General features: G+C 36.7%; 1 protein-coding gene and 1 long non-coding RNA gene across 2 annotated transcripts in view; one reads left to right on the top strand and one right to left on the bottom strand.

The window, feature by feature from the left end:
- Window positions 1–19,125, top strand: part of LOC123743374 (uncharacterized) — a 27,837-nt gene extending 8,712 nt beyond the window's left edge. Inside the window, exons 2-3 of the long non-coding RNA XR_006770110.1 lie at window positions 14,440–14,544; window positions 18,956–19,125. This is a non-coding gene — a long non-coding RNA (uncharacterized lncRNA). The remainder of the gene's footprint in view (window positions 1–14,439; window positions 14,545–18,955) is intronic.
- LOC106596073 (germ cell-specific gene 1-like protein) overlaps window positions 18,592–19,309 on the bottom strand; it is a 41,668-nt gene continuing 40,950 nt past the window's right edge. The window contains exon 3 of the mRNA XM_045719668.1: window positions 18,592–19,309. Coding sequence (XP_045575624.1) covers window positions 18,952–19,309 — 358 coding nt within the window. The 3' untranslated portion in view covers window positions 18,592–18,951.

The following is a 19,309-nucleotide window of genomic DNA, read 5'->3' as shown; positions in this document are numbered from 1 at the left end:
TAGTATTAAACACTGTGAGGGTAGTGTTATAAGCTGTGAGGATAGTATTATAAGCTGTGAGGATAGTATTTAAAGCTGTGAGGATAGTGTTATAAGCTGTGAGGACAGTATTATAAGCTGTGAGGATAGTTTTTAAAGCTGGGAGTATAGTATTTAAAGCTGTGAGGATAGTGTTATAAGTTGTGAGTATAGTGTTATAAGCTGTGAGGATAGTATTATAAGCTGTGAGGATAGCATTATAAGCTGTGAGGATAGTATTATAAGCTGTGAGGATAGTATTATAAGCTGTAGGGATAGTATTATAAGCTGTGAGGATAGTATTAATTGCTGTGAGGATAGTATTTAAAGCTGTGAGGATAGTGTTATAAGCTGTGAGGATAGTGTTATAAGCTGTGAGGATAGTATTAATTGCTGTGAGGAAAGTATTAAACTCTGTGAGGATAGTATTAAACCCTGAGGATAGTGTTATAAGCTGTGAGGATAGTATTATAAGCTGTGAGGATAGTATTATAAGCTGTGGGGATAGTATTATAAGCTGTGAGGATAGTATTTAAAGCTGTAGGGATAGTATTATAAGCTGTGAGGATAGTATTTAAAGCTGTAGGGATAGTATTATAAGCTGTAGGGATAGTATTACAAGCTGTGAGGATAGTATTATAAGCTGTGAGGATAGTATTATAAGCTGTAGGGATAGTATTACAAGCTGTGAGGATAGTATTATAAGCTGTAGGGATAGTATTATAAGCTGTGAGGATAGTATAAGCTGTGAGGATAGTATTTAAAGCTGTGAGGATAGTATTATAAGCTGTAGGGATAGTATTATAAGCTGTGAGGATAGTATTAAACTCTGTTAGGATAGTGTTATAAGCTGTGAGGATAGTGTTATAAGCTGTGAGGATAGTATTATAAGCTGTGAGGATAGTATTATAAGTTGTGAGTATAGTGTTATAAGCTGTGAGGATAGTATTATAAGCTGTGAGGATAGTGTTATAATCTGTGGGGATAGTATTTAAAGCTGTGAGGATAGTATTATAAGCTGTGAGGGTAGTGTTATAAGCTGTAGGGATAGTATTATAAGCTGTGAGGATAGTATTTAAAGCTGTGAGGATAGTATTATAAGCTGTGAGGATAGTGTTATAAGCTGTGAGGACAGTATTATAAGCTGTAGGGATAGTATTTAAAGCTGTGAGGATAGTATTTAAAGCTGTGAGGATAGTATTGTAAACTGTGGGGATAGTATTATAAGCTGTGAGGATAGTATTTAAAGCTGTAGGGATAGTATTATAAGCTGTGAGGATAGTATTACAAGCTGTGAGGGTAGTGTTATAAGCTGTAGGGATAGTATTATAAGCTGTGAGGATAGTATTTAAAGCTGTGAGGATAGTATTATAAGCTGTGAGGATAGTGTTATAAACTGTGAGGATAGTATTATAAGCTGTGAGGATAGTATTATAAGCTGTGAGGATAGTATTATAAGCTGTGAGGATAGTATTATAAGCTGTTGGGATAGTATTATAAGCTGTGAGGTTAGTATTTAAAGCTGTAGGGATAGTATTATAAGCTGTGAGGATAGTATTATAAGCTGTGAGGATAGTATTATAAGCTGTGGGGATAGTATTATAAGCTGTGAGGATAGTATTATAAGCTGTAGGGATAGTATTACAAGCTGTGAGGATAGTATTATAAGCTGTAGGGATAGTATTATAAGCTGTGAGGATAGTATAAGCTGTGAGGATAGTATTTAAAGCTGTGAGGATAGTATTATAAGTTGTAGGGATAGTATTATAAGCTGTGAGGATAGTATTAAACTCTGTTAGGATAGTGTTATAAGCTGTGAGGATAGTGTTATAAGCTGTGAGGATAGTATTATAAGCTGTGAGGATAGTATTATAAGCTGTGAGGATAGTATTAAACGCTGTGAGGATAGTATTATAAGCTGTAGGGATAGTATTATAAGCAGTAGAGATTGTGTTATAAGCTGTGAGGATAGTATTATAAGCTGTGAGGATAGTATTAAACTCTGTGAGGATAGTATTATAAACTGTGAGGATAGTATTATAAGCTGTGAGGATAGTATTATAAGCTGTGAGGATAGTATTATAAGCTGTGGGGATAGTATTATAAGCTGTGAGGATAGTATTATAAGCTGTAGGGATAGTATTACAAGCTGTGAGGATAGTATTATAAGCTGTAGGGATAGTATTATAAGCTGTGAGGATAGTATAAGCTGTGAGGATAGTATTTAAAGCTGTGAGGATAGTATTATAAGCTGTAGGGATAGTATTATAAGCTGTGAGGATAGTATTAAACTCTGTTAGGATAGTGTTATAAGCTGTGAGGATAGTGTTATAAGCTGTGAGGATAGTATTATAAGCTGTGAGGATAGTATTATAAGCTGTGAGGATAGTATTAAACGCTGTGAGGATAGTATTATAAGCTGTAGGGATAGTATTATAAGCAGTAGAGATTGTGTTATAAGCTGTGAGGATAGTATTATAAGCTGTGAGGATAGTATTAAACTCTGTGATGATAGTATTATAAACTGTGAGGATAGTATTATAAGCTGTGAGGATAGTATTATAAGCTGTTGGGATAGTATTATAAGCTGTGAGGATAGTATTTAAAGCTGTAGGGATAGTATTATAAGCTGTGAGGATAGTATTATAAGCTGTGAGGATAGTATTATAAGCTGTGGGGATAGTATTATAAGCTGTGAGGATAGTATTATAAGCTGTAGGGATAGTATTACAAGCTGTGAGGATAGTATTATAAGCTGTAGGGATAGTATTATAAGCTGTGAGGATAGTATAAGCTGTGAGGATAGTATTTAAAGCTGTGAGGATAGTATTATAAGCTGTAGGGATAGTATTATAAGCTGTGAGGATAGTATTAAACTCTGTTAGGATAGTGTTATAAGCTGTGAGGATAGTGTTATAAGCTGTGAGGATAGTATTATAAGCTGTGAGGATAGTATTATAAGTTGTGAGTATAGTGTTATAAGCTGTGAGGATAGTATTATAAGCTGTGAGGATAGTGTTATAATCTGTGAGGATAGTATTATAAGCTGTGAGGATAGTGTTATAAGCTGTGAGGACAGTATTATAAGCTGTAGGGATAGTATTTAAAGCTGTGAGGATAGTATTTAAAGCTGTGAGGATAGTATTGTAAACTGTGAGGGTAGTGTTATAAGCTGTGGGGATAGTATTATAAGCTGTGAGGATAGTATTTAAAGCTGTAGGGATAGTATTATAAGCTGTGAGGATAGTATTACAAGCTGTGAGGGTAGTGTTATAAGCTGTAGGGATAGTATTATAAGCTGTGAGGATAGTATTTAAAGCTGTGAGGATAGTATTAAACTCTGTTAGGATAGTGTTATAAGCTGTGAGGATAGTGTTATAAGCTGTGAGGATAGTATTATAAGCTGTGAGGATAGTATTATAAGCTGTGAGGATAGTATTAAACGCTGTGAGGATAGTATTATAAGCTGTAGGGATAGTATTATAAGCAGTAGAGATTGTGTTATAAGCTGTGAGGATAGTATTATAAGCTGTGAGGATAGTATTAAACTCTGTGAGGATAGTATTATAAACTGTGAGGATAGTATTATAAGCTGTGAGGATAGTATTATAAGCTGTTGGGATAGTATTATAAGCTGTGAGGATAGTATTTAAAGCTGTAGGGATAGTATTATAAGCTGTGAGGATAGTATTATAAGCTGTGAGGATAGTATTATAAGCTGTGGGGATAGTATTATAAGCTGTGAGGATAGTATTATAAGCTGTAGGGATAGTATTACAAGCTGTGAGGATAGTATTATAAGCTGAAGGGATAGTATTATAAGCTGTGAGGATAGTATAAGCTGTGAGGATAGTATTTAAAGCTGTGAGGATAGTATTATAAGCTGTAGGGATAGTATTATAAGCTGTGAGGATAGTATTAAACTCTGTTAGGATAGTGTTATAAGCTGTGAGGATAGTGTTATAAGCTGTGAGGATAGTATTATAAGCTGTGAGGATAGTATTATAAGCTGTGAGGATAGTATTAAACGCTGTGAGGATAGTATTATAAGCTGTAGGGATAGTATTATAAGCAGTAGAGATTGTGTTATAAGCTGTGAGGATAGTATTATAAGCTGTGAGGATAGTATTAAACTCTGTGAGGATAGTATAAGCTGTGAGGATAGTATTTAAAGCTGTGAGGATAGTATTATAAGCTGTACGGATAGTATTATAAGCTGTGAGGATAGTATTAAACTCTGTTAGGATAGTGTTATAAGCTGTGAGGATAGTGTTATAAGCTGTGAGGATAGTATTATAAGCTGTGAGGATAGTATTATAAGTTGTGAGTATAGTGTTATAAGCTGTGAGGATAGTATTATAAGCTGTGAGGATAGTGTTATAATCTGTGGGGATAGTATTTAAAGCTGTGAGGATAGTATTATAAGCTGTGAGGGTAGTGTTATAAGCTGTAGGGATAGTATTATAAGCTGTGAGGATAGTATTTAAAGCTGTGAGGATAGTATTATAAGCTGTGAGGATAGTGTTATAAGCTGTGAGGACAGTATTATAAGCTGTAGGGATAGTATTTAAAGCTGTGAGGATAGTATTTAAAGCTGTGAGGATAGTATTGTAAACTGTGAGGGTAGTGTTATAAGCTGTGGGGATAGTATTATAAGCTGTGAGGATAGTATTTAAAGCTGTAGGGATAGTATTATAAGCTGTGAGGATAGTATTACAAGCTGTGAGGGTAGTGTTATAAGCTGTAGGGATAGTATTATAAGCTGTGAGGATAGTATTTAAAGCTGTGAGGATAGTATTATAAGCTGTGAGGATAGTGTTATAAACTGTGAGGATAGTATTATAAGCTGTGAGGATAGTATTATAAGCTGTGAGGATAGTATTATAAGCTGTGAGGATAGTATTATAAGCTGTTGGGATAGTATTATAAGCTGTGAGGTTAGTATTTAAAGCTGTAGGGATAGTATTATAAGCTGTGAGGATAGTATTATAAGCTGTGAGGATAGTATTATAAGCTGTGGGGATAGTATTATAAGCTGTGAGGATAGTATTATAAGCTGTAGGGATAGTATTACAAGCTGTGAGGATAGTATTATAAGCTGTAGGGATAGTATTATAAGCTGTGAGGATAGTATAAGCTGTGAGGATAGTATTTAAAGCTGTGAGGATAGTATTATAAGCTGTAGGGATAGTATTATAAGCTGTGAGGATAGTATTAAACTCTGTTAGGATAGTGTTATAAGCTGTGAGGATAGTGTTATAAGCTGTGAGGATAGTATTATAAGCTGTGAGGATAGTATTATAAGCTGTGAGGATAGTATTAAACGCTGTGAGGATAGTATTATAAGCTGTAGGGATAGTATTATAAGCAGTAGAGATTGTGTTATAAGCTGTGAGGATAGTATTATAAGCTGTGAGGATAGTATTAAACTCTGTGAGGATAGTATTATAAACTGTGAGGATAGTATTATAAGCTGTGAGGATAGTATTATAAGCTGTGAGGATAGTATTATAAGCTGTGGGGATAGTATTATAAGCTGTGAGGATAGTATTATAAGCTGTAGGGATAGTATTACAAGCTGTGAGGATAGTATTATAAGCTGTAGGGATAGTATTATAAGCTGTGAGGATAGTATAAGCTGTGAGGATAGTATTTAAAGCTGTGAGGATAGTATTATAAGCTGTAGGGATAGTATTATAAGCTGTGAGGATAGTATTAAACTCTGTTAGGATAGTGTTATAAGCTGTGAGGATAGTGTTATAAGCTGTGAGGATAGTATTATAAGCTGTGAGGATAGTATTATAAGCTGTGAGGATAGTATTAAACGCTGTGAGGATAGTATTATAAGCTGTAGGGATAGTATTATAAGCAGTAGAGATTGTGTTATAAGCTGTGAGGATAGTATTATAAGCTGTGAGGATAGTATTAAACTCTGTGAGGATAGTATTATAAACTGTGAGGATAGTATTATAAGCTGTGAGGATAGTATTATAAGCTGTTGGGATAGTATTATAAGCTGTGAGGATAGTATTTAAAGCTGTAGGGATAGTATTATAAGCTGTGAGGATAGTATTATAAGCTGTGAGGATAGTATTATAAGCTGTGGGGATAGTATTATAAGCTGTGAGGATAGTATTATAAGCTGTAGGGATAGTATTACAAGCTGTGAGGATAGTATTATAAGCTGAAGGGATAGTATTATAAGCTGTGAGGATAGTATAAGCTGTGAGGATAGTATTTAAAGCTGTGAGGATAGTATTATAAGCTGTAGGGATAGTATTATAAGCTGTGAGGATAGTATTAAACTCTGTTAGGATAGTGTTATAAGCTGTGAGGATAGTGTTATAAGCTGTGAGGATAGTATTATAAGCTGTGAGGATAGTATTATAAGCTGTGAGGATAGTATTAAACGCTGTGAGGATAGTATTATAAGCTGTAGGGATAGTATTATAAGCAGTAGAGATTGTGTTATAAGCTGTGAGGATAGTATTATAAGCTGTGAGGATAGTATTAAACTCTGTGAGGATAGTATTATAAACTGTGAGGATAGTATTTAAAGCTGTGAGGATAGTATTATAAGCTGTGAGGATAGTATTTAAAGCTGTAGGGATAGTATTATAAGCTGTGAGGATAGTATTAAACGCTGTGAGGGTAGTGTTATAAGCTGTGAGGATAGTATTATAAGCTGTGAGGATAGTATTTAAAGCTGTGAGGATAGTGTTATAAGCTGTGAGGATAGTGTTATAAGCTGTGAGGATAGTATTTAAAGCTGTGAGGATAGTGTTATAAGCTGTGAGGACAGTATTATAAGCTGTGAGGATAGTTTTTAAAGCTGGGAGTATAGTATTTAAAGCTGTGAGGATAGTGTTATAAGTTGTGAGTATAGTGTTATAAGCTGTAGGGATAGTATTATAAGCTGTGAGGATAGTATTTAAAGCTGTGAGGATAGTATTATAAGCTGTGAGGATAGTGTTATAAGCTGTGAGGACAGTATTATAAGCTGTAGGGATAGTATTTAAAGCTGTGAGGATAGTATTTAAAGCTGTGAGGATAGTATTGTAAGCTGTGAGGGTAGTGTTATAAGCTGTGGGGATAGTATTATAAGCTGTGAGGATAGTATTTAAAGCTGTAGGGATATTATTATAAGCTGTGAGGATAGTATTACAAGCTGTGAGGGTAGTGTTATAAGCTGTAGGGATAGTATTATAAGCTGTGAGGATAGTATTTAAAGCTGTGAGGATAGTATTATAAGCTGTGAGGATAGTGTTATAAACTGTGAGGATAGTATTATAAGCTGTGGGGATAGTATTTAAAGCTGTAGGGATAGTATTATAAACTGTGAGGATAGTATTATAAGCTGTGAGGATAGTGTTATAAGCTGTGAGGATAGTATTATAAGCTGTGAGGATAGTATTTAAAGCTGTAGGGATAGTATTATAAGCTGTAGGGATAGTATTATAAGCTGTAGGGATAGTATTATAAACTGTAGGGATAGTATTATAAGCTGTGAGGATAGTATTATAAGCTGTGGGGAAAGTATTTAAAGCTGTAGGGATAGTATTATAAGCTGTGAGGATAGTATTATAAGCTGTAGGGATAGTATAATACGCAGTGAGGATAGTATTATAAGCTGGAGGGATAGTATTATAAGCTGTGAGGATAGTATAAGCTGTAAGGATAGTATTAATTGCTGTGAGGATAGTATTAAATGCTGTGAGGATAGTGTTATAAGCTGTGAGGATAGTATTATAAGCTGTGGGGATAGTATTTAAAGCTGTAGGGATAGTATTATAAGCTGTGAGGATAGTATTATAAGCTGTGAGGATAGTATTATAAGCTGTGAGGATAGTATTATAAGCTGTGAGGATAGTATTAAACGCTGTGAGGGTAGTGTTATAAGCTGTGAGGATAGTATTATAAGCTGTGAGGATAGTATTTAAAGCTGTGAGGATAGTGTTATAAGCTGTGAGGATAGTGTTATAAGCTGTGAGGATAGTATTTAAAGCTGTGAGGATAGTGTTATAAGCTGTGAGGACAGTATTATAAGCTGTGAGGATAGTTTTTAAAGCTGGGAGTATAGTATTTAAAGCTGTGAGGATAGTGTTATAAATTGTGAGTATAGTGTTATAAGCTGTAGGGATAGTATTATAAGCTGTGAGGATAGTATTTAAAGCTGTGAGGATAGTATTATAAGCTGTGAGGATAGTGTTATAAGCTGTGAGGACAGTATTATAAGCTGTAGGGATAGTATTTAAAGCTGTGAGGATAGTATTTAAAGCTGTGAGGATAGTATTGTAAGCTGTGAGGGTAGTGTTATAAGCTGTGGGGATAGTATTATAAGCTGTGAGGATAGTATTTAAAGCTGTAGGGATATTATTATAAGCTGTGAGGATAGTATTACAAGCTGTGAGGGTAGTGTTATAAGCTGTAGGGATAGTATTATAAGCTGTGAGGATAGTATTTAAAGCTGTGAGGATAGTATTATAAGCTGTGAGGATAGTGTTATAAACTGTGAGGATAGTATTATAAGCTGTGGGGATAGTATTTAAAGCTGTAGGGATAGTATTATAAACTGTGAGGATAGTATTATAAGCTGTGAGGATAGTGTTATAAGCTGTGAGGATAGTATTATAAGCTGTGAGGATAGTATTTAAAGCTGTAGGGATAGTATTATAAGCTGTAGGGATAGTATTATAAGCTGTAGGGATAGTATTATAAACTGTAGGGATAGTATTATAAGCTGTGAGGATAGTATTATAAGCTGTGGGGAAAGTATTTAAAGCTGTAGGGATAGTATTATAAGCTGTGAGGATAGTATTATAAGCTGTAGGGATAGTATAATACGCAGTGAGGATAGTATTATAAGCTGGAGGGATAGTATTATAAGCTGTGAGGATAGTATAAGCTGTAAGGATAGTATTAATTGCTGTGAGGATAGTATTAAATGCTGTGAGGATAGTGTTATAAGCTGTGAGGATAGTATTATAAGCTGTGGGGATAGTATTTAAAGCTGTAGGGATAGTATTATAAGCTGTGAGGATAGTATTATAAGCTGTGAGGATAGTATTATAAGCTGTGAGGATAGTATTATAGCTGTGAGGATAGTATTATAAGCTGTTGGGATAGTATTATAAGCTGTGAGGATAGTATTTAAAGCTGTAGGGATAGTATTATAAGCTGTGAGGATAGTATTATAAGCTGTGAGGATAGTATTATAAGCTGTGGGGATAGTATTATAAGCTGTGAGGATAGTATTATAAGCTGTAGGGATAGTATTACAAGCTGTGAGGATAGTATTATAAGCTGTGAGGATAGTATTATAAGCTGTGGGGATAGTATTTAAAGCTGTAGGGATAGTATTATAAACTGTGAGGATAGTATTATAAGCTGTGAGGATAGTGTTATAAGCTGTGAGGATAGTATTATAAGCTGTGAGGATAGTATTTAAAGCTGTAGGGATAGTATTATAAGCTGTAGGGATAGTATTATAAGCTGTAGGGATAGTATTATAAACTGTAGGGATAGTATTATAAGCTGTGAGGATAGTATTATAAGCTGTGGGGATAGTATTTAAAGCTGTAGGGATAGTATTATAAGCTGTGCGGATAGTATTATAAGCTGTAGGGATAGTATTATAAGCTGTGAGGATAGTATTTACAGCTGTAGGGATAGTATTATAAGCTGTGAGGATAGTATTATAAGCTGTGGGGATAGTATTTAAAGCTGTAGGGATAGTATTATAAGCTGTGAGGATAGTATAAGCTGTAAGGATAGTATTAATTGCTGTGAGGATAGTATTAAATGCTGTGAGGATAGTGTTATAAGCTGTGAGGATAGTATTATAAGCTGTGGGGATAGTATTTAAAGCTGTAGAGATAGTATTATAAGCTGTGAGGATAGTATTATAAGCTGTAGGGATAGTATTATAAGCTGTGAGGATAGTATAAGCTGTGAGGATAGTATTTAAAGCTGTGAGGATAGTATTATAAGCTGTAGGGATAGTATTATAAGCTGTGAGGATAGTATTAAACTCTGTGAGGATAGTGTTATAAGCTGTGAGGATAGTGTTATAAGCTGTGAGGATAGTATTATAAGCTGTGAGGATAGTATTATAAGCTGTGAGGATAGTATTAAACGCTGTGAGGATAGTATTATAAGCTGTAGGGATAGTATTATAAGCAGTAGAGATTGTGTTATAAGCTGTGAGGATAGTATTATAAGCTATGAGGATAGTATTAAACTCTGTGAGGATAGTATTATAAACTGTGAGGATAGTATTTAAAGCTGTGAGTATAGTATTATAAGCTGTGAGGATAGTATTTAAAGCTGTGAGGATAGTATTATAAGCTGCACGGATAACGTGAGCAGTGGTGTAAAGTAGTTAAGTGAAAATACTGTAATGTACTACTTAAGGAGTGTTTGGGGGTATCTGTACTAACTATTAATACTTTTATGTTTACTTCACTACATTCCTAAAGAAAAGTATTGTGCTTTTCCTCTATATATTTTCCATGACACCCAAAAATACTCGTTACATTTTGAATGCTTAGCAGGACAGCAAAATTGTCTAATTCACGCACTTATCAAGAGAACATCCCTGGTCATCCCTACTGCCTCTGATCTGGTGGACTCACTAAACACACATGCTTCATTTGTAAATTATGTCTGAGAGTTGGAGTGTGCCCCTGGCTATTCGTAAATAAATAAAAACTAGAAAATGTGGCCGTCTGCTTTGCTTAATATAAAGAATTTGAAATGATTTATACTTGTAGTTTTTCACTGTGTGACTTTCACTTTTACTAGTCATTTTCTATTAAGGTTTCTTTACTTTTACTCAAGTATGACAATTGGGTACTTTTTCCACCACTGAACGTGAGCCAGACTGAATCCATTTCTATGGTAAAAACGGTGAGGCTAGCGTTAGCCTGTTAGCCTTCGGATCAATCAGCTGTAATTGAAATGGCAGTATACTCCGAGGGGGATTCAGTGGTCTGTGCGTTCCGTAACCCCGACACATCGGTTTATGACAGTAAACACTCACGGAATTAAGTGGCTTGGAACCACATAAATTCTCTGTTTCTATAATATAATGTAAATTAAAATCCCTAAGAGAGAAAGTAGTGTGTGTGTGTGTGTGTGTGTGTGTGTGTGTGTGTGTGTGTGTGTGTGTGTGTGTGTGTGTGTGTGTGTGTGTTTTAAACTGTTACACACACACATAGCGTGTACTGCAGGGTTAGCTAAAGACAGGAAAGGAAATGTAGTCAAGGAGTTAGTAATGAGCATCAGGTAAAGGAGACAGAGAGGAGAATTAGTCAAGGAGTTGGTAATAACTGAATACTATAACAGGTTTAATATAACAGGTTTAGTATAACAGGTTTAATATAACAGGTTTAATATATAACAGGTTTAATATAACAGGTTTAATATAACAGGTTTAGTATAACAGGTTTAATATAACAGGTTTAGTATAACAGGTTTTACCTGTTGGGGCTAGGGGGCAGTATTTGCACGGCCGGATAAAAAACGTACCCGATTTAATCTGGTTACTACTCTTGCCCAGTAACTATAATATGCATATAATTGTTTGATTTGGATAGAAAACACCCTAAAGTTTCTAAAACTGTTTGAATGGTGTCTGTGAGTATAACAGAACTCATTTGGCAGGCCAAAACCTGAGAAGATTCCAAACAGGAAGCGCTCTCTCTGACCATTTCATGGCCTTATTGATCATCTCTAACAAAAACAGGGGATCTCTGGCATGACGTGACATTTTGTAATGCTCCCATAGGCTCTCAGAAGGCGCCAGAAAGCTGAATCGTGGCTTTGTAGCCCATGGCTGAAAAACATTAGCACATTTTGATAGTGGTCGATCTGAGGACAATGGGACGGGGCGCGCGTGCCCGAGTCGACTCCATGTTTACTTTCTCTCTCTTTGAACGAAAACCACCACTCCCGGTCGGAATATTATCGCTTTTTTACGAGAAAAATGGCATAAAAATTGATTTTAAACAGCGGTTGACATGCTTCGAAGTACGGTAATGTAATATTTAGAAATGTTTTGTCACGAAATGCGTCGTGCACGTGACCCTTATTTACACTTCGGATAGTGTCTTGAACGCACGAACAAAACGCCGCTATTTGGATATAACTATGGATTATTTGGGACCAAACCAACATTTGTTATTGAAGTAGAAGTCCTGGGAGTGCATTCTGACGAAGAACACCAAAGGTAATCAAACTTTTCTAATAGTAAATCGGAGTTTGGTGAGTACCACACTTGGTTGGTGTCAAAATAGCTAGCCTGTGATGGCTGGGCTATCTACTTAGAATATTGCAAAATGTGCTTTCACCGAAAAGCTATTTTAAAATAGGACATAGCGAGTGCATAAAGGAGTTCTGTATCTATAATTCTTAAAATAATTGTTATGTTTTTTGTGAACGTTTATCGTGAGTAATTTAGTAAATTCACCGGAAGTGTTCGGTGGGAATGCTAGTCACATGCTAGTCACATGCTAATGTAAAAAGCTGTTTTTTGATATAAATATGAACTTGATTGAACAAAACATGCATGTATTGTATAACATAATGTCCTAAGATTGTCATCTGATGAAGATCATCAAAGGTTAGTGCTGCATTTAGCTGTGGTTTGGGTTTATGTGACATTATATGCTAGCTTGAAAAATGGGTGTCTGATTATTTCTGGCTGGGTACTCTGCTGACATAATCTAATGTTTTGCTTTCGTTGTAAAGCCTTTTTGAAATCGGACAGTGTGGTTAGATTAACGAGAGTCTTGTCTTTAAAATGCTGTAAAATAGTCATATGTTTGAGAAATTGAAGTAATAGCATTTCTAAGGTATTTGAATAATGCGCCACGGGATTCCACTAGCCCATAGAGGTTTTAATATAACAGGTTTAATATAACAGGTTTAGTATAACAGGTTTAATATAACAGGTTTAATATAACAGGTTTAATATAACAGGTTTAGTATAACAGGTTTAATATAACAGGTTTAATATAACAGGTTTAATATAACAGGTTTAATATAACAGGTTTAATATAACAGGTTTAGTATAACAGGTTTAATATAACAGGTTTAGTATAACAGGTTTAATATAACAGGTTTAATATAACAGGTTCAGTATAACAGGTTTAATATAACAGGTTCAGTATAACAGGTTTAATATAACAGGTTCAGTATAACAGGTTTAATATAACAGGTGTAGTATAACAGGTTTAATATAACAGGTTTAGTATAACAGGTTTAATATAACAGGTTCAGTATAACAGGTTTAATATAACAGGTTTAATATAACAGGTTCAGTATAACAGGTTTAATATAACAGGTTCAGTATAACAGGTTTAATATAACAGGTTCAGTATAACAGGTTTAATATAACAGGTTCAGTATAACAGGTTTAATATAACAGGTGTAGTTTAACAGACCTGTTGTCTAAAGGTTTACTGTAACAGACAGTACCAGTCAAAAGTTTTGATGCACCTACTCATTCAACGGTTTTTCTTTATTTTTACTATTTTCTACATTGTAGAATAATAGTGAAGATGTCAAATCTATAAAATAACAAATATGCAATCATGCAAGAACCTAAAAAGACCAGCCTATTCCACCCCTAGTTTACAGACCAGACCAGCCAATTCCACCCCCCTAGTTTACAGACCAGACCAGCCAATTCCACCCCCCTAGTTTACAGACCAGACAAGCCAATTCCACCCCCCTAGTTTACAGACCAGACAAGCCAATTCCACCCCCTAGTTTACAGACCAGACAGTTTGACGAAACAGCTTTAAATAAATGTTAAGATCCAGGTCATGTGACATGATTGTGTGTGTCACACAAGGCCCAGATGAGACTTTAACGGTAGACTCAGCTGGATTGAAGTTGCAACGAGCAGCGCCGTCCGCAGATGTTGAGATGCCTGCGATGCAAGACTTTGCTTTCACACCGTCACACAGAGTATCTACCATGAGCACGGGGTGCACTTCAGGCTGCTACAACAGGCTAGCTACAGGACCAAAACACTGGAGAAGTTTCAACGGTCTTTGTTGTTGTGGAAATGTATCCGATATTGTGTTTACTTTGTTTGTGCAACGTCATCTGGCTGAGTCTACCTTTTATTGTCACGTCTGCTCCCGCTCCCGCTCTCTGGCGCTCGAGGTCGCCGGGCTCCTCATCATTACTCACACCTGTCACCATCGTTACGCACACTAAGCGAGGCTCCATCGGACTCACCTGGACTCCATCACGTCATTGATTGCCTCCCCTATATCTGTCACTTCCTCAGTTTCATTCCCGTGTCTGCATTGATGTTGTTTTGTTTTTCTTGTCCAGACGCTGTTCTTGTTTAGTTTCATGTCTATTTATAATTAAATCTTCACCCTGTACTTGCTTCCCGTCTCCCAGCGACTGCCATTACGGAACCGTTACATTTATAGGCAGAGAAGACTGTGCTGTACTGTAGTGGTTCTCAAACCTCTCCTCGGAGACCCCCAGACCTTACGTCATGTCGTAAGTAGCTCTGAACTACCTCACCTGCTTCACCTAGTCAAGGGCTTGATGATTAGTTGATGATTAGTTGATGATTAGTTGATGATTAATTGATGATTAGTTGATGATTAGTTGATGATTAGTTGAAGTGAAAGTAAAGGAGAGCATTATTACTGTTTTCACCAGGATATTTCTTTATGAATATATCAATACAATAAATGAACGTATGAAATTCAACAAGCTGCATATGAAGGCATATTCAAGTGAGACAGAACATATTAAACACATCCTCTTTAAGTCCTCAACACCAAAACATTAGTATTTAATAAGCATACATGTTGTTACTGTGCTAGAGCAGTTGTATTGCACATTATATTGTCTAATATTGTACAGTGTATTGTATTGTACTGTATTGTCAAGTATTGTATTGTATTCAATGTACTGTATTGTATTGTACTGTATTATACTGTATGTATTGTATAGTACTGTATGGTTTAGTACTGTATTGTACTGTGTTGTATTGTACTGTATAGTATTGTACTGTACTGTATAGTAGTGTATTGTACTGTATTGTATTGTACTGTATTGTATAGTATTGTATAGTACTGTATTGCACTGTATAGTATTATATTGTACTGTATTGTACTGTACTGTACTGTACTGTACTGTATTGTATAGTATTGTACTGTACTGTATAATATTGTACTGTATAGTATTGTACAGTGCTGTGTTGTATTGTATAGTACTGTATTGTACCGCATTGTATAGTACTGTATTGTATTGTACTGTATTTTATAGTACTGTATTGTATATTACTGTATTGTATTGTACTGTAATGTGTACTACTGTAATGTGTAGTATTGTAACACATATATTATGGTCATGAAGCAGTGTTAAAGTGTTCAGACAATCAAACATCTGATCAAAACAATGAACCTTACTGTATTATACTGTATTGTATTGTACTGTAATGTGTAGTATTGTAACACATATATTATGACCATGAGACAGTGTTAAAGTGTTCTTATCAAACAATCAAACATCTGATCAAAACAATCAACCTTACTCTGTATTATAAATATATTACATCTTATATCTCCAATTATAAACTGGGTGGTTTGAGCACTGAATGCTGATTGGCTGACAGCCGTGGTATACCACGGGTATGACAAAACATGTATTTTTACTGCTCTAATTACGTTGGTAACCAGTTTATAATAGCAATAAGACACCTCAGGGGTTTGTGGTATATGGCCAAGGGTTGTATATAAGAACAGCCCTTAGCCGTGGTCTATTGGCCATATACCACACCTCCTCGTGCCTTTTAATGCTTAAATATCCTTTTCTTTTTGTTGCACATTCAACATCACAATGTAAGAGTATGTTTCAATAATATCCATAATAACTTAATGAATACAGAGCTATAATATCCCTGCACCCAACTGACTGAAAATATTACAACTCTTATACGGAAATATATATTTCATATATTTAGTAATAGTATTTAATATATACTTTCATAAATATATAATTTAATCTCCTATACCTTCCCTCCCCCAAAAAACACTCCTTTCTGTCACAGTTCACAAGGTCAAATATATTCATATAATCTTTTTAAAAAAAAATTTTTTACTAAACCTTTGAATATATATTTTGTTGTGTGGCTGGTATGTCTATAATGTTCTGATCATCTGGTCAGGTTTCTTACGACTCTTCATTAATTATTTTTACCTCAGTCCTTCCATATACTTCTTCAAGGGTCCTAAAATGCAATGAGGCCTTTTTTGAAGTCTTTACAGTGCTTCGGGTGAGGTTTGGGTTACGTCCCAAATCGCACCCTATTCCCTTTATAGTGCACTATGGCACATAGAGCTCTGGTTAAAATGAGTACACTACATATGGGGATATATTGCCATGTGGAACGCATCCTCTGTGATGAGGAGGAGCTGTCTGGTTTCCTCTTAGCACCCTCTCCATCGCCACATTGCTCCTTCTTTCCACATCAACATTGGATTGAATCTCTAATGTAGGGCACTACTTTTGAAGGGTGCTACTTTTGACCAGAGCCTGAACTACATTAGGAATAGACTGTCATTTGAGACTTAAATCACTGTTCCCCCTGCCACCCTGTCTACATAACTCTATCTACCTCATCACCCTGTCTACATAACTCTATCTACCTCATCACTGTTCCCCCTGGCACCCTGCCTACATAACTCTATCTACCTCATCACCCTGTCTACATAACTCTATCTACCTCATCACCCTGTCTACATAACTCTATCTACCTCATCACTGTTCCCCCTGCCACCCTGTCTACATAACTCTATCTACCTCATCACTGTTCCCCCTGCCACCCTGTCTACATAACTCGATCTACCTCATCACTGTTCCCCCTGGCACCCTGTCTACATAACTCTATCTACCTCATCACCCTGTCTACATAACTCTATCTACCTCATCACTGTCTGTGTCACATGACACCCTATTCCACATATACAGTGGCTTGCAAAAGTATTCACCCCCTTTGGCATTTTTCCTATTTTGTTGCCTTACAACCTGGAATCAAAATAGATTTTTGGGGGTTTGTATCATTTGATTTACACAACATGCCTACCACTTTAAAGATGCAAAATATTTTTTGTTGTGAAACAAACAAGACAGAAGACAAAAAAACTGAAAACTTTAGCGTGCATAATTATTCACCCCCCCCCAAAAAAAATCAATACTTTGTAGAGCCACCTTTCTCAGCAATTACAGCTGCAAATATCTTGGGGGTATGTCTCTATAAGCTTGGCACATCTAGCCACTGGGATTTTTGCCCATTCTTCAAGGCAAAACTGCTCCAGCTCCTTCAAGTTGGTTGGGTTCCGCTGGTGTACAGCAATCTTTAGGTCATACCACAGATTCTCAATTGGAATGAGGTATGGGCTTTGACTAGGCCCATAAACCACTTAAGTGTTGCTTTAGCAGTATGCTTAGGGTCATTGTCCTGCTGGAAGGTGAACCTCCGTCCCAGTCTCAAATCTCTGGAAGACTGAAACAGGTTTCCCTCAAGGATTTCCCTGTATTTAGCGCCATCCATCATTTCCTAAATTCTGACCAGTTTCCCAAGCTCTGCCAATGAAAAACATTCCCCACAGCATAATGCTGCCACCACCATGCTTCACTGTGGGGATGATATTCTAGGGGTGATGAGAGGTGTTGGGTTTGCGCCAGACAGTGTTTTCCTTGATGGCCAAAAAGCTACATTTTAGTCTCATCTGACCAGAGTACCTTCTTCCATATGTTTGGGGAGTCTCTCACATGTCTTTTGGCGAACACCAAATGTATTTGCTTATTTTTTTCTTTAAGCAATGGCTTTTTTCTGACCACTCTTCCATAAAGCCCATCTCTGTGGAGTGTGCGGCTTAAAGTGGTCCTATGGACAGATATTCCAATCTCCGCTGTGGAGCTTTGCAGGTCCTTCAGGGTTATCTTTGGCCTCTTTGTTGCCTCTCTGATTAATGCCCTCCTTGCCAGGTCCGTGAGTTTTGGTGGGCGGCCCTCTCTTGACAGGTTTGTTGTGGTGCCATATTCTTTCCATTTTTTAAATAATGGATTTAATGGTGCTCCGTGGGATGTTTCAAAGTTTCAGATATCCATAAGTTTCGGATATTTTTATAACCCAACCCTGATCTGTACTTCTCCACAACTTTGTCCATGACCTGTTTGGAGAGCTCCTTGGTCTTCATGGTGCTGCTTGCTTGGTGGTGCCCCTTGCTTAATGGTGTTGCAGACTCTGGGGCCTTTCAGAAGAGGTATATATATATATATACTGAGATCATGTAACACTTAGATTGCACACAGATGGACTTTATTTAACTAATTATGTGACTTCTGAAGGTAATTGGTTGCACCAGATCTTATTTAGGGGCTTCATAGCAAAGGGGTGAATACATATGCACATACCACTTTTCCGTTTTTTCGTTTTTAGGAAAGTAATTGCTTTTCATTTCACTTCACTTCACCAATTTGGACTATCTTGTGTATGTCCATTACATGAAATCCAAATAAAAATCCATTTAAATTACAGGTTGTAATTCAACAAAATAGGAAAAACACCAAGGGGGATGAATACTTTTGCAAGGCACTGTGTACAGTATAGTGCACTACTTGTTCAGACCAAAGCATGACACTATATACACCTCTCCTAACCTGAACCATTGGTGCCGAAAATACAAAACTGATCCGAGATCAGCATCGTCTTCATCAACTTCTCAACACTAGGGTTGTAAATCCCCAGGTTTTCCTCCTGGTTGTAAATCCCCAGGTTTTCCTCCTGGTTCTAGGATTCCCAATTTTCTGCTTATTATTCCCACCTGAGTCCCAGAAAGTTACTAGAATTTTGCAACCCTCCACTCCCCAACCCTCTCCCCCCTCTCTCTCTCAGCACTGTTCCTCCCCCAGGGACTCTGAGTTCTCTCCCAGGTCGATGGAACCTGAGGACCCCCCCATCTTCCCTCTCCCTGGTACTCCAACCAGCCCAGACCCCACCAGGCCTCCAGGCCCCCCAGGCAGCCTTCCTCCCCCGTGCCCAGGGTAGACCTCCATGGAGCTGGATATGGACTGGAGGGAGCGGTCTCTGAAGTAATGGAAGGCCTCCTGGTCGAGGTAGTTCTGCTCCTCCCTGAGACCCTGCTCGAACAGTTTGCGCTTGTGCCGGAACTCGATGACCGTCTTGGTGTAGGAGTTGAGGGTGGTGACGGAAGCTGCCATGCAGCAGGTGAAGGAGCCCCATGCCAGG

Source organism: Salmo salar, chromosome ssa06 (genome assembly GCF_905237065.1).
Source record: "Salmo salar chromosome ssa06, Ssal_v3.1, whole genome shotgun sequence".
Lineage (NCBI taxonomy): Eukaryota > Metazoa > Chordata > Actinopteri > Salmoniformes > Salmonidae > Salmo > Salmo salar.
The sequence above is the reverse complement of the archived record's forward strand: the minus strand, read 5'-3'. Positions and strand labels throughout refer to the sequence as shown.